Raw genomic sequence first — 12,722 nt, forward strand, 5'->3', positions numbered from 1 at the left:
ATGGTCCCTTCCTGCAGGGAGGAGGAACATGGTGGTTCTTACCTGTTCAGAACAGCCAGACCACGAGCTCCTTTCTATTCAGACCTTTGCTCCCTGCCCTTGAATGCCCCACCAGCTTTTTCCTCCCAAACCTTTCTTCCCGACTTGGGTTTGACCAAGGTTCCTCCTGCTGAGGTTGCTAAGTAACGGCTCCTCGCCTCTGTTTCCCTGGTCCACATCCATTCTGCTGCCCTCCCTCCCCAAGCGGCTGGAGGTCACAGGTCCAATGGAGGCCCCTTTCATTTGGAACAGCGGGGTTGGCCATCAGGCTTTTAGAGGTCCATTGAAAAGTTTCTTGTGTGAGTTTTGTGTGTTTGGAAGGGAGGCAGCTCCCTCCAATCCTGGTGGGGGATTTTTATTGAATTTTCTGGAAAAGCTCCCTCCTGCCCTTTTACCTGGATGGAAATGCGCTGAAAAGCACAGGCAGACCGCAGGAGCCATGTTTTCCATCAGGGAATGGTATAAAGGTCATCAAGAATTCATTTTAGAGAAGTGGAGACTGAGCCTGGAAAGGTTATGACTTACTCAAGGTTACATAGAAAATATCTGAGACAAGATTTGAACCCAGGTCTTTCTGACTCCAAGCCCACTATAGCCCACTGCCTTTCCCTATATATTTTCATTGACTTAAGATTGTAGACTCATAGATTTAGAGTAAGAAGAAATGCTTAGAGGTGGCTGAGTTCAATGTCCTCATTTTCCTCATGAAGAATAGACTCCAAAGGTTGAGTGACTTGCCCAGGGTCACCCAGTTAGTATCTATGATGGGAGCGGAAGGGCTCCCCTCATTGAAGGTTTATTCTAAAGCCTATAACAATCATTGAGTTCTCTACAGGGAAAACTTTTGTCCAGAGTCAAGGAAATTCCCAAAAGAAGTGTTGAGGTCCCTCGGTGGCGCTCAAAGATTCTACCATTGTCTACTTCTGCCTTTCTGCCTCCCTCCCATCACCCCCAGTTCTATTCTCTGGGGCCAAACAGAATAGGGCAGCCTTGCAAACACACAAAGAAATAATAATCAAGTCTTCTCCCGGCTGGACGAATCTCAGTTCCTTGAAGTGATCTCCATGGGATGTGACCTCAAAGCCTTCTCCCTGTTTCTCTGGGCATTCTCACCCTGACCCTGTGCCTCCCAAAAGGCAGCCAGAACCTGCCTCCCAAGGTAGTGATGAGGTTTCAAAGACATAAAATGGTCCAGGGCTTGGCACAGTGCCTGGCACACAGTAGGTGCTCAATAAATGCTCATTCCCTTTCCTTCCCATTTTCCTGCCCTCCACAGCAAGGAAGAAGCCTTTTGACTATGAAGTAAGTCCAGATGGAGCCTACCTCCACCCCATGTAAAATGCCAGCAGTGTGGACTTTGACCTAGAGGCCTTCTGGAGCCATGTGCTAGAGCTACTGAGCAGACCCGTACTTGGAGCACTTTGCTTAGCACCCTCCTGTCTTGCCTTGGTGGGAGTGGATGGTCTCGAGGCATTTCATTCCTTTCCAAGTGACATGTTTTAGGGAGATCTGAGACCTGCCAGAGCAGCCAGGATGACAAAGTGCCTCCAGTTCATTTTTGTGAGGGTTTATGGGAGGAACTAGGGATACGTAGCCTAGCAAAGAGAAGCCTGGAAGGAAGCGAGGAGCACCGTGGAGAATGTGAAGGGCAGCCTTGTGGAAAAGGAATGAGAACAGAACCAGGAGCAGCGGGTGGACAAGGCCATCAGGTAGATTTGGACCCAATGGAAAGAATGAGATGGTAGCAATGGGGGCCGTCCCAAGGTAGAAGAGACTGAGGTTTCTCCGCCCTAGAGGTCTGTGGTCCAGCAGAAGCCAGATGACCTCTGGTTAGGCTTAGCTCAATCCGTTGGGCAGTACCATGAGACTAGATGACCGCTGAGGTCTGTCTCTTCCACCTGCTCAGATTCTCTGATTCTAGGGAAAGGTCACTGCTGTGTAGGATCTTTCCAAAAGAAAGATAGCACTGACACAACTCATTTCAGTGGATCACCAAAGGCTTGGCTCCAAGAGTGGGCAAGGCATTATGTCAGTGATGGACGTGCATAGCCCCAATGGCCCTGCCCTCAACAGTGTGTGGACTCTGAGTAGTTTTCCAGCAGTAGAGAAAGCTTAGGGCTAAATGGTCTGGGCTCTCTCATGTGGTCCCCCTGGGACCAATTGTAAGCCTAATGAACCAAAGTTAGGGGCACTGGGCTCGTGGTCAGGAAATAGCACCTAAAGTCTCCGGGAGCCTGAGCTTGTGGAAAGGCAGTGAGACCAGAAGTTGGGAATCTTGTGGGCCAGTCCCAGCTCAACCACACACACACAAGGTGTGACTTAGACATATCACTACCTTCTAGTCCCATGCTTCCTAATCAGTAAAATAACTAGATCAGCATCATAGATTTAGAGTTGGAAGGAACTTCAGAGGTCATAAGTCATCTTGTTGTGGCCCCTCGTTTAACAGAAGAGGAAACATAAGAGAAATAAAGTAACTGACTCAAGGTCATCCTTGTAAGTAAATGGAAGAATGCAGATTCGAACCCAAGTCTCAGACACCAGACAAAGTGCTCTTTTCAGGGAATCTCACTACTAAAATCTGGGCAGATGATGTGTGCCTTTGATCTCTTTAAAAATGGGCTCTAACAAATTAGCCTGCCACAGCATTTGTCTTAGGGATGGTAAAAATAATTGACTATCCATTCCCAGAGAACTTAAGAGGGGTCTCTCATCCTTTAGAATGTGTCTAGCCAGTCCCCCATGTTCCTACTTTCTTTTTCTTACTCATCTCTCCCTTGACTTTGTTCAACCTCAGAGCCCACACATCATTTTTGTCCTCATCATATCCTCTGGATGGATGTCTTTCACAGAAACAACATGGTGGTTCTGTTATCCTTTACCCACCCCTCTGGTTAACAGAGTCATTGCTTAGATCCTTCAAACCATGAGAGAGCATTCACAGTCTGTTTAGTTTTCCCAGTTAGGCAATTAACCAAAAATTAACCTAGCGGCGGTGATAAAATGTTATATTGAGTCATTATGCACTTTTTTGTCTTTCATAGACCATAAACACTCCAATTGAGGATAATTGATTATCCCCAGGAAATTTTTAAAAATTCACAAAACTTTGGAAGAGTATTTCAGAGCAAGGCTTAAAATGTCAATTAATAGCCGGACATCCTTCTTCTGTCATTCGAAGATCACTGGGCCCTTGGTTTTATCTGACCCCTCATAAGACAGAGTGCCCTTCCTCCCTCCTCTGGCACAGGTGCAATTACAGGAAGGATGCTGCCATGTCAGTCTGAAGGCAAAGGAGGCAACTTCCTCTCCCTGGCAAGCTCCTCCTTGCATCTCTCTGCCTTTGTGTTTCAGACACTCTGGGGTACAGGCACTCATTCAGAGAATAAGAAAAACTCAGAGATGAATGGGGCCTCAGTGGCCTAGACCTAATCTATCCCAACCAGAAAAAAAGGCCCTCTAAAGCCTACCCAAGAGCTGATCATCCAGCCTTGGTTTAAAGACTGCTAGTGATAAGGAGCTCTCTACCTCCTCTGGAGGCAGCCCATTCTCCTTTGGGATGCTCTCTATAGAGAGTCCAAGAGTTGACCATCCAGCCTTGGCTGTGATGGGGAGCTGACTACCTCCTCAGGATGCTGGTCCCATGGTTGGTGAGTTTGTTCTGACATCACCACTGATGCCTTTGAGAGTTCTTCCCATCGCTCCTGATTCCAGTCCCTCTTTGGCCTGCTATCCCTCTAAACAATTGAAGGAAACTACCATGTTCCCCATGAGGCTCCACTTCTTTTGGACAGACATCTCAAGTTCCTTCCAACACTCCTCACAGGGCTGGGACGCCTGGCCTTTTACCATCCTAACTGCCCTCCTCTGGATGGTCCAAGTTGCTAATAGCATTCCTACAATATGGCGCATACAATTGCCTCTCTGCTGGGTAAAGAATGGATCTTTTGCCCAGTTATCCCCAAACTGGGAGCTGGGGAGAACTTTGAAGGTTTGAGTCTTGCTTTGAAAGATAAAAAGTTTGCTGTACTCATTAATGCATTTCTTAAGCACTTTCCATGGGCCAGGAACTGTCCTGGGCCCTTGGGGATGCAGTTGTCTTTCAGGAGCTGACCTGACAGACAGGCTCATAGATTCAAGCTCAAAGGGGCCTTAGAAGCCAAATCCACAGCACTCTCACTGTTCAGAGGAGGAATCTGAGGCAGACAGAGGTTAACTCACTTGCCCAGGGTCACTCATATATGAGGCAGGATTTAAACTCAGGGCTTCCCGTCTTCAGGTCCATGTTCAATGCACTGTGGCCTCTGTGGATAGGGAACAGAGGAAGGAAGGAGGGAAGGAAGGAAGGAAGGAAGGAAGGAAGGAAGGAGAAAATTTCCATCCTATTGTGTCTGTAGAGAATTTCTATGTGTCTGATTACATGCCATGGACAAGATCAGGGTCAAGGCTGCTTCTCAACTGTGAACTTCCTCTAAATCTTGGCGTCTATGCCCAGGTTTATCAGGATTGGGGACAGAGAATGCGAGTTTCACCCAAACTTCCGGCTCATCTTGCACACAAAATTGGCTAATCCTCACTACAAGCCTGAGCTGCAGGCACAGACCACCCTCCTCAACTTTACCGTCACAGAAGATGGACTGGAAGCCCAGCTCTTAGCAGATGTGGTCAGTGTGGAACGGCCAGATTTGGAAAAACTCAAGGTAAGAAAGGGAAAAGCCCAAATCCAAACCATCTGCAGCAGTTTATTGAAGCATTTTGTGTGTGAAAAAAGCAGATTCTAGGAATTGGAGATGGGCCAATGGGTAGAGCAGGTCTTGGAGCCAGGAAGACCTGAATTCAAGTCCTGACTAATGTATATTGCCTGTGTAACCCCAGACAAATCAGTCAGCCTCTAAGGGCCCCAGACAACTGTGGAAGACAAGCAGGTACCCAACTGCCTTGGTAGAAAGGAAGTTCCCTATCCACAGAGGCCGCAGGGGTCATCTTTATCCTCATTGCTGGGATGTGCCAGGTAGCAAAGATAAAGAGAAGCTGACCTCCTGGGGCTAACACTCTAGGTGAAACATGGAGACTGCCCATTTGGAACATTGGGACCACTGGCTTTACTGAGTAATCTGGCACTGAGTGGTCCAGTCCAACCATAAGGTAGGAAGTTATTCAAGGAAGGAAGGATGATTTGAGGCCAGGGTAACCAGGACAACTACATTCAAGAAGGGAATAGGACTCGGTCTAGGCTTTGAAGGCCAGGTGGTATTCAGACCAACAAAAAAGAAGGGAGAACTGATCTTAGAAAGGGAGAGTGTAGACAGTTGGCCAGTGTGGGCAGAGCCCAGTTTGTAAAGTGTAAGGTCTGGGGCGACTTAGCTAGATCATGAAATCAAAGACTTAGAACTCAGAATGGATTTTAGAAGTCATCTGGTATGATGTGCTGATGATATGGTGGCCCATTGACTTATCCAGGGTCACACAGGTGACCTAATCTCTAACTGATAAAGACTTTGACCCAAACACCTCTCCAGGGAAGATGACAAAAAGCCTTGTCTTATTTTTCCCCTTTCTCCTTTCTGAACGTTTATTAGTCAGTTCTGACAAAGCAACAGAATGACTTTAAGATTGAGCTGAAGCATCTGGAAGATGATCTCCTCCTCCATCTGTCCACAGCAGAGGGAAGCTTCTTGGATGACACAGAGCTGGTGGAGAAACTGGAAATCACCAAATCCACAGCGGCAGAAATAGAGCTCAAGGTAGGCTCTGAAATATGGACATAGGCAGGCTCTAGAGCCAGAAGGGCCCCCAGAGGCCACTGAGTTCCAACCCCTGAATTCTCTACATAAGGAAACTGAGATCCGCAGAGGTGAACATCAGAGGGGGTGGGACGTGAACACAGGTCCTCTGATCCCAGGGTCTATTTCCACTGTACCGCATTCCAATGAGTAGAAATGGGCTGGCTTTAAGGAGAAAGTAATGAATCCATCTTACCTCCATTGTCCATATTTGCTACAATCCTGTCCTCCATCAGCAGAGCTCCATCTTCCTCCAATGCGGATCCCCAAGCCCTTGGTGTAGAAAAATCTTCCAAGAGCTATTGGGACCAACTGGGGATGACCTGAGACTATGCAAGGCTATTTAGGGGCCCCTGGACTCAGGTAGCAGTTGTCATATCTGGGCAGCACTCCATTTCTTAAAATGCTTTAGACAAGCCTGGAGATCAGTTCTGCTCCACAGGTATTTGTCTAGATTGGCCTGGACGTAGGGTGGTCCAGTCATCATGGTGAAGAAACTCCCTCTATTGAAGTAGACCAGCATCTGCTCTGAGTCTTTGACACTTGGCAGGGACTCAAGAGAGATTAAGCAAATGAATTGCCCAGGGTCACACAGCCAGGATGTACCAGTGGAGATGGGAACCAAGGTCTTCTTGACTGAGCCCCATTCTCTATCCACTCTACCAAGGTGGTATAGGTGGGCAAGATGGGCAATGGAACTTTGCCTGTCTTTATGTTATAAGAGACAACATGTTGTGAGGGGCCCCAGCCTCTCTCTTCATTTGCTAGCCGACTCACTCTTTAGATGACTTTATCACTTTGCTAGCAGGCTCCCTAGGCATATTTCTGCCAGTGTGGGTACCCTCTCCTTGCTCCCCTTCCCTTTCAGATTCTTTTTATGTGTTGGCTTCCCTTTAGAATGTGAAGAAAATCCCACAGCTCTCTTGGTGACTGGTAAATACATTTGGCTCTTTAGCTCTTAGTACAGTGCCTGGCATACACTCAACACCACTGAATAAATGCTCACTCACTCACTCACTCTATCTAGCCATCATCCATCCATCCATCTATCCATCCATCCATCCATCCATCCATCCATCCATCCATCCATCCATCCATCTATCTATCTGTCTGTCTGTCTGTCTGTCTTATCTATCTGTCTATCCATCTATCTGTCTATCCATCCATCCATCCATCCATCCATCCATCTATCTATCTATCTATCTGTCTGTGTCTGTCTGTCTTATCTATCTGTCTGTCTATCCATCTATCTGTCTAGCTGTCTATCCATCCATCTATCTATCTATCTGTCTGTCTGTCTGTCTGTCTATCCATCTATCTGTCTATCTATCTAGTTATCCATTCATCCTTTTATCTATCCATCTTCTTAAATTTAAATGTATTTATTTGTTTGTTCATATTATTAAAATGCACAGTTACTCCCTCCCTCCTCTCCCCCCATTAGAGAAGACATCATTTGACCAAAAGATACACGTATACGTAAAACTACGTCTTACTTATTTCCATTCTTCAGTTTTTTCTCTGGAGTAGACGTACAGTTCATTCTTCCAGCAATATTTCTGTTGCTGTGTATAATGCTCTCTTTTGTTCTCTACTCATCCCACTCTTGATTACATTTCTGTAATTCTTTCCATTTTCCCCCCAAATGAAGCTGCTCCTCATTTCTTACAGTCTAGTAGCATCCCATCACAATCAAACGCCACAACTTGTTTAGCCATTCCCCAAGGGATGGGCGTCCCTTCCGTTTCCAGTTCTCCACCACCCTCCATCCATGCTTCCCTCTCTAGCCTGTTTATTCTGACTTTCTATCTAGATAGTGTTTCACAGTGGACAGAAAGCTGGCCACAGAACCAGTAGGACCTGGGCTTAAGACATAAACATCCCGGCTATGTGACCTTGAGCAAGTCATTCATTCTCTTAGTGCTCCAGGCAAATTTCCAAGAAACACATGACACACAAGATGCCCACTTGTATGGGTAAAGGCTGTTTTCTCCCTGATTCTCCTTACACTGATGAAATCACAGGTCCAATCCCTGTCAATACATGTGTGTACTTATTTACATGTTTACACACATAAATATATTCATGTATGCCTCTATATGCACATATCACTCTGTGTCTATAAGTAGACACAGAGAAGATTCCAAGAATCGCCATATTTTATTATTTTCTAATCTGTCGAACACCTTACATGTATGTACACATATACATGTGGATATGATGCATCCGTGTGTATCTACATGTGGGAACACACATTGTGCTTGAATTCAGAGCTCAAGACAAGAAGATCAGCATTCTCCCCTTGAGCACTGACTTTAAAGAACACGTGCCTGTGTTTGCGTGTGTCTACCCACCCCGGGGGGCCTTTCCTTTCTCGAGGAAAGAGAGAGAAGAGAGAGAAGAGAGAAGAGAGAAGAGAGAGAGAGAGAGAGAGAGAGAGAGAGAGAGAGAGAGAATAGTGTTCAGAACCTCTTCTGACATACACTAGCCAGGAAGCCTTGAGCAAATCCCTTCACTTCCTCGAACCTCAGTTCCCTCGTCTGTAAAGGCAGTGGGTGAGGCTAGATGGCGTCTAAGGCCCCTTCCAGTGCGATGGACAAGCCCACGCTGGCTGGTGGGCTTCTAATTGGTACCCATCAGACTTGAAGGCCATGGGAGCCCCTCACGGGCTCGGAGATCGGCTCCAGTCTCTCTGGGAGGGCCCTTTGTCCAAGAGAACGTGTCCGGGGGTTCTGAGCCTTAGAGAAGAGAAGCAGAAAGACCTTGAGAGCAGTCCTACCAAGAGGAGTCGGGGTCCGAGGCCCCTGCCCGAACGAGGACCCTCCCTGAGCACCCCTGCTGTATTCTCCAGCTCCCGGCCATGAGTGCCAGCAGGAGCTGCGGGTTTTGCAGGTCAGACCCCAATTCTTTGAGATGATGGAATTGTTAAGAATCCCGGCAGCCCAAGTGGAGGACCGGCAGGCCCTCGCCGCCGCAGCTCCTCTGAAGCACCTGTCCCAGGCTCCATCGGAAAGCTCCAGACAGTTAACAAAGTGAGGTCCAGCTTTGAAATTCATTTTAAAAAATCAGAGAATTAGAGAGCGAGAGGAGATGCCTGGCCATGGAGTCCACCCCGAACGTGACCAGCCTCGGCACCCAGAGTGCTCCAGGGAAGGGGCACTCAGTGGTCCCTGAAGCAGCTCATTCCACCGCAGGGCAGCTCCGATTGCTTTTCCTAAATCTGCATCCGCGCAGGGGCTCCTCTTCTATTCTGCTGCCCCCTAAGTCAGGGGAGCACCAGGCTGATCCCTCTCCCAAAGGACCACCCTTCAGGTCCGCTAGGATGGCTGCCGTGTTTCCCAGCCCCCAGTCACTGCCTTTCGTCATGCTGCCTCTGGGACATTCCGGACATCCCTTCCTGTGATCCATCCGCGTGTCCCCTCTGGACCCCCAGCATCCGTCCAATGTGCAGAAAATTCTCGGGGAGGGGGAGGGGGGGGGGAGCTTGGAAAAACCTGGTGCCTTTGATCAAATCTCGTCCTGAAGAAAAGGAATCCGTGCTGCTCCCTGTCTTTGATGGGAATGAAGGAGCTCCGAACACATCCGGCGGCTAACCCAGAGGCAGGACGTAAATAAAGCGCAGGAGTTCCGCTGCTCAATCCCAAGGAGGCGGCGGGAGAGCTGCAAAGGCGCCCCCTCCTCAGAGCCCAGCGAGGCTATTGGCTGCCATTAGCCGTGGCCTTGGTTGGACTAGAATACCTCGTGGGCCAGTAAAGTGGTTTGGCGTGGAATGGACCCAGCAGGATTTTCACAGCCATTCCTGGGGCCATTTTAAAGGCCAAGAATGGCCAAGCCAGAGGCCCCTTTCATCATCTCTTCCCAGGGCAAATAGCAAACAGCCCCAGGTACAAAATCAAGTTCATTTCCATTCTCTAATTTAATGCCCCTGAAGGATTTGATCTCCCCTGCACTGGCCTTCCCTCCAGCCACCAAGATTGTGGTCTGCATCTTTCTAGAAGTTAGCCACAGATGGACAATGTAAACATTCAAAATGAGGACTTGGAAGATAACTCCTGGACCTTCAAGACAGCTTCATGGTGTAGGGATAGAGCACTGGAAGACCTGAGTTCAAGTTCTGCCTCAGATCAGCTGTGTGATCCTGGAAAAGTCACTGAACCTCTTTTTGCCTCGGTTGCCCAATTGTAAAATGGGGATAATATAGCAACCCCCTCCCAGAGTTGTTGTGAGGCTAAAGTGAGCTGATGGAGATGATTCTGATTGTTTTCTAGAACTAGAAGGAGCCATTTAGTCCAACCCCCTTCATGTTACAGGTGAGGAAACCTTGGCTCAAGAGTTTAATAATCGATCCCAGGTACATTTGGATCCTGAACCTCCGAAGCTAGAATTATGGTTCTTTTCTCTTGGCCACACTTCCCCAGAACTCCTCAACTCTGTCCTCCGTTATCTCTCACTCTTCAGTTTTAAAAACAACAATATGTACTTTATAACTGATATGGGGAAAGTTTTCTGTGTTAACACATGTAAAAACTCTATGGGATTATGTACATCCCAGGGGGATGGGAAGGTGGGAAAGAGGGAGAGGATTTGGAACTCAAAACTTAAAAAAAAGGAATGCTAAAAATGGTTTTACATGTCATTGGGAGGAAGATATTATTTTTAAATGGCGTGTTTTAAAATAGGAGCACATCCATCTCGGAGACGCTCCCATTTCTGGACTCCATCCACGTTACATATTTTATGTCCCTCCCGATTTCTCATTTCGAACATATCACTTCCTTGTTCAGATCATCACAGGAGGCATGAAGAGTGATCTGATTTGTTTTTTAACCCAGGTGGATGAAGGCAAAGAAAATGAAGCCAAAATTAATGAAGCCAGGGACTGTTACAGACCAGTGGCAGCCAGAGCGGCCCTTTTGTACTTTGTCATTAACGACCTCCGAAAAATCAACCCCATCTATCAGTTCTCTTTGAAGGTAAGGTCACACCGGCCAGCCTGCGCCCTTGTAAAAGCCGGACGGTTAGCAGGCTTGCCCTTTCTCTCACAAAGCCAAGGAAGCCATGGGCAGAGTCTCAGGGCGCTTTGGAGATGTGTGTTCCCTCCCCATTGCTGCCCAGAACTCTTTTGCGTCGCCATTTCCCACAAAATCAGTCAGATAATTGCACTCCGAGGAGGACAAAGAGTTCGTTTTTGCATTGTGCCACAACAGAGGCTTGGCATTCTGGGGATTTTTCTGTATACTTGAGATTTATTCCTCTTTGCATGAGCCAAACTCCCAAAGTGGAAAGGAAGGCGAGCTCTTGGAGGGCAGGGAAGGTTGTGGCTTGGGTGGGTTTTTTCTTTGAACCCCTAACGCACTTTCTTGTACATAAGTTTAGAATTTTTATTTCATTTCACTTAACCCATCCCTCTCTCGTCTCCCCACACCATGGAAGAAAGCCTCCAGCAAAATAGAGATTATTGTGGCTTTCGTGTTTCAGAAGGCCCATAATTAACAACCATTTTTGAAGCACCTCCATGTGCCGAGCCCTGTGCCAAGGCTAGGAGATACAGAGACAAAAGGGGAACAAGCCCTGCCCTCAGGGAGCTTATGTCCTCATGAAGAGCTTGTAGTCTAAATGAATAACCGGTCAGTGGGTTAATTGAATTGCATCCAGTCATACTCTCCTGAAGGTGAGGAAAGTCTCCAAAGGACTGGGGATGGGCTGGAGAGCTGGGAGAGAGAGAGAGATAAAGGGCAGGCAGGCTGGGGGAGAAGGTAGGTGACATTTGTGGCCAACGAATCGAGGAAGCCTAGTGGGAAGGTTCTCCACCTCCCCTATTCAGTCCCAGAGCCTTGGGGGGAACCCTTGAGATGGCACTGTTTTTCATTTTATTTTCAGTAGACAAAAATGTATTTTCTCTCCCTCCCATCTGCCCCTGGGATCATTAGAAAACAAACAGTACAAAACCCCACGTTCATTACTGGCACCACTTTAAAGAGAAGGCAATCAGGGCAAGCGTAGCCAAGACCTGACAAGCGTCACAAAGGAGTTAGATGGGTGCTAGGACCTGCATCTTAAGAACCAAGAATTCCCTGGTCCTCCCTGGCTTTCTGACCCCCAGCCCTGAATGCCATGGGCTGGTCCCTACATCGTGGTTGCCCCCCTTCTATGAGAACCTTCATGTTTCCTCCACAGGCTTTCAATACTCTCTTCCACAAAGCCGTCAGGCAGTCGGAAAAGGCAGAAGACCCTCAGGAGCGCCTCTCCCACCTGATGGAAAGCATCACCTACTCTGTGTTCCTCAACACCAGCCAGGCTCTCTTTGAGAAGGACAAGCTCACCTTCCTCTCCCAGATGACTTTTCAGGTAGGGAAGAGTGTCTGAGATAGTTAAGAGAGTCTGGGCTGTTCTTCTGGATCCAGAGACACCATCTGGGGCTGCTTTGGGTGTCCTCAGTATCTCCTTGAGGTTTCTGCTGTGGGTTGAAGAGTTTAGGTTAGAGATGGATGGATGGATGGATGGATGGATGGATGGATGGATGGATGGATGGATAGATGGATGAAGGAACAGAAAGTGTTTATTAAGCATGTCCTATCACAAACCTTCATCCATCAAGCAAATTCCTCTAGGCCAGCCTAAGAATTCCAGACCCAGCGGAGAATGGACCTTCACCCCAGGGGAGGCTCACAAACCACGATTTCCCAGAGGCTTCTTGTACCACAAATGACCAAGATGGTCATAAGGCTTGTTCTGGTCCAAAGCAACACACCACCTTTGGCCCCCCAACTGACTCAGTCTCCAAGGTTTGGGGTGTTTAAGGTATAAGATGAACAACCACTCATCTTTCCAGGTTTTTCTGTTCATCCTATACCTGTATAAAGAGATAAGAAAGAGAATAGACTATCTCATACCCAGCCA

At 47.7% G+C, this 12,722-nt stretch overlaps 1 protein-coding gene across 1 annotated transcript in view; it reads left to right on the plus strand.

The window, feature by feature from the left end:
* The window catches only part of DNAH11 (dynein axonemal heavy chain 11), a 306,168-nt gene that overhangs the window by 253,942 nt on the left and 39,504 nt on the right, over positions 1–12,722 (plus strand). The window contains exons 58-61 of the mRNA XM_044678853.1: positions 4,535–4,739; positions 5,619–5,783; positions 10,655–10,795; positions 12,000–12,170. Of these exons, the coding sequence (XP_044534788.1) occupies positions 4,535–4,739; positions 5,619–5,783; positions 10,655–10,795; positions 12,000–12,170 (682 nt within the window). The remainder of the gene's footprint in view (positions 1–4,534; positions 4,740–5,618; positions 5,784–10,654; positions 10,796–11,999; positions 12,171–12,722) is intronic.

Source organism: Gracilinanus agilis, chromosome 5 (assembly GCF_016433145.1).
Source record: "Gracilinanus agilis isolate LMUSP501 chromosome 5, AgileGrace, whole genome shotgun sequence".
Lineage (NCBI taxonomy): Eukaryota > Metazoa > Chordata > Mammalia > Didelphimorphia > Didelphidae > Gracilinanus > Gracilinanus agilis.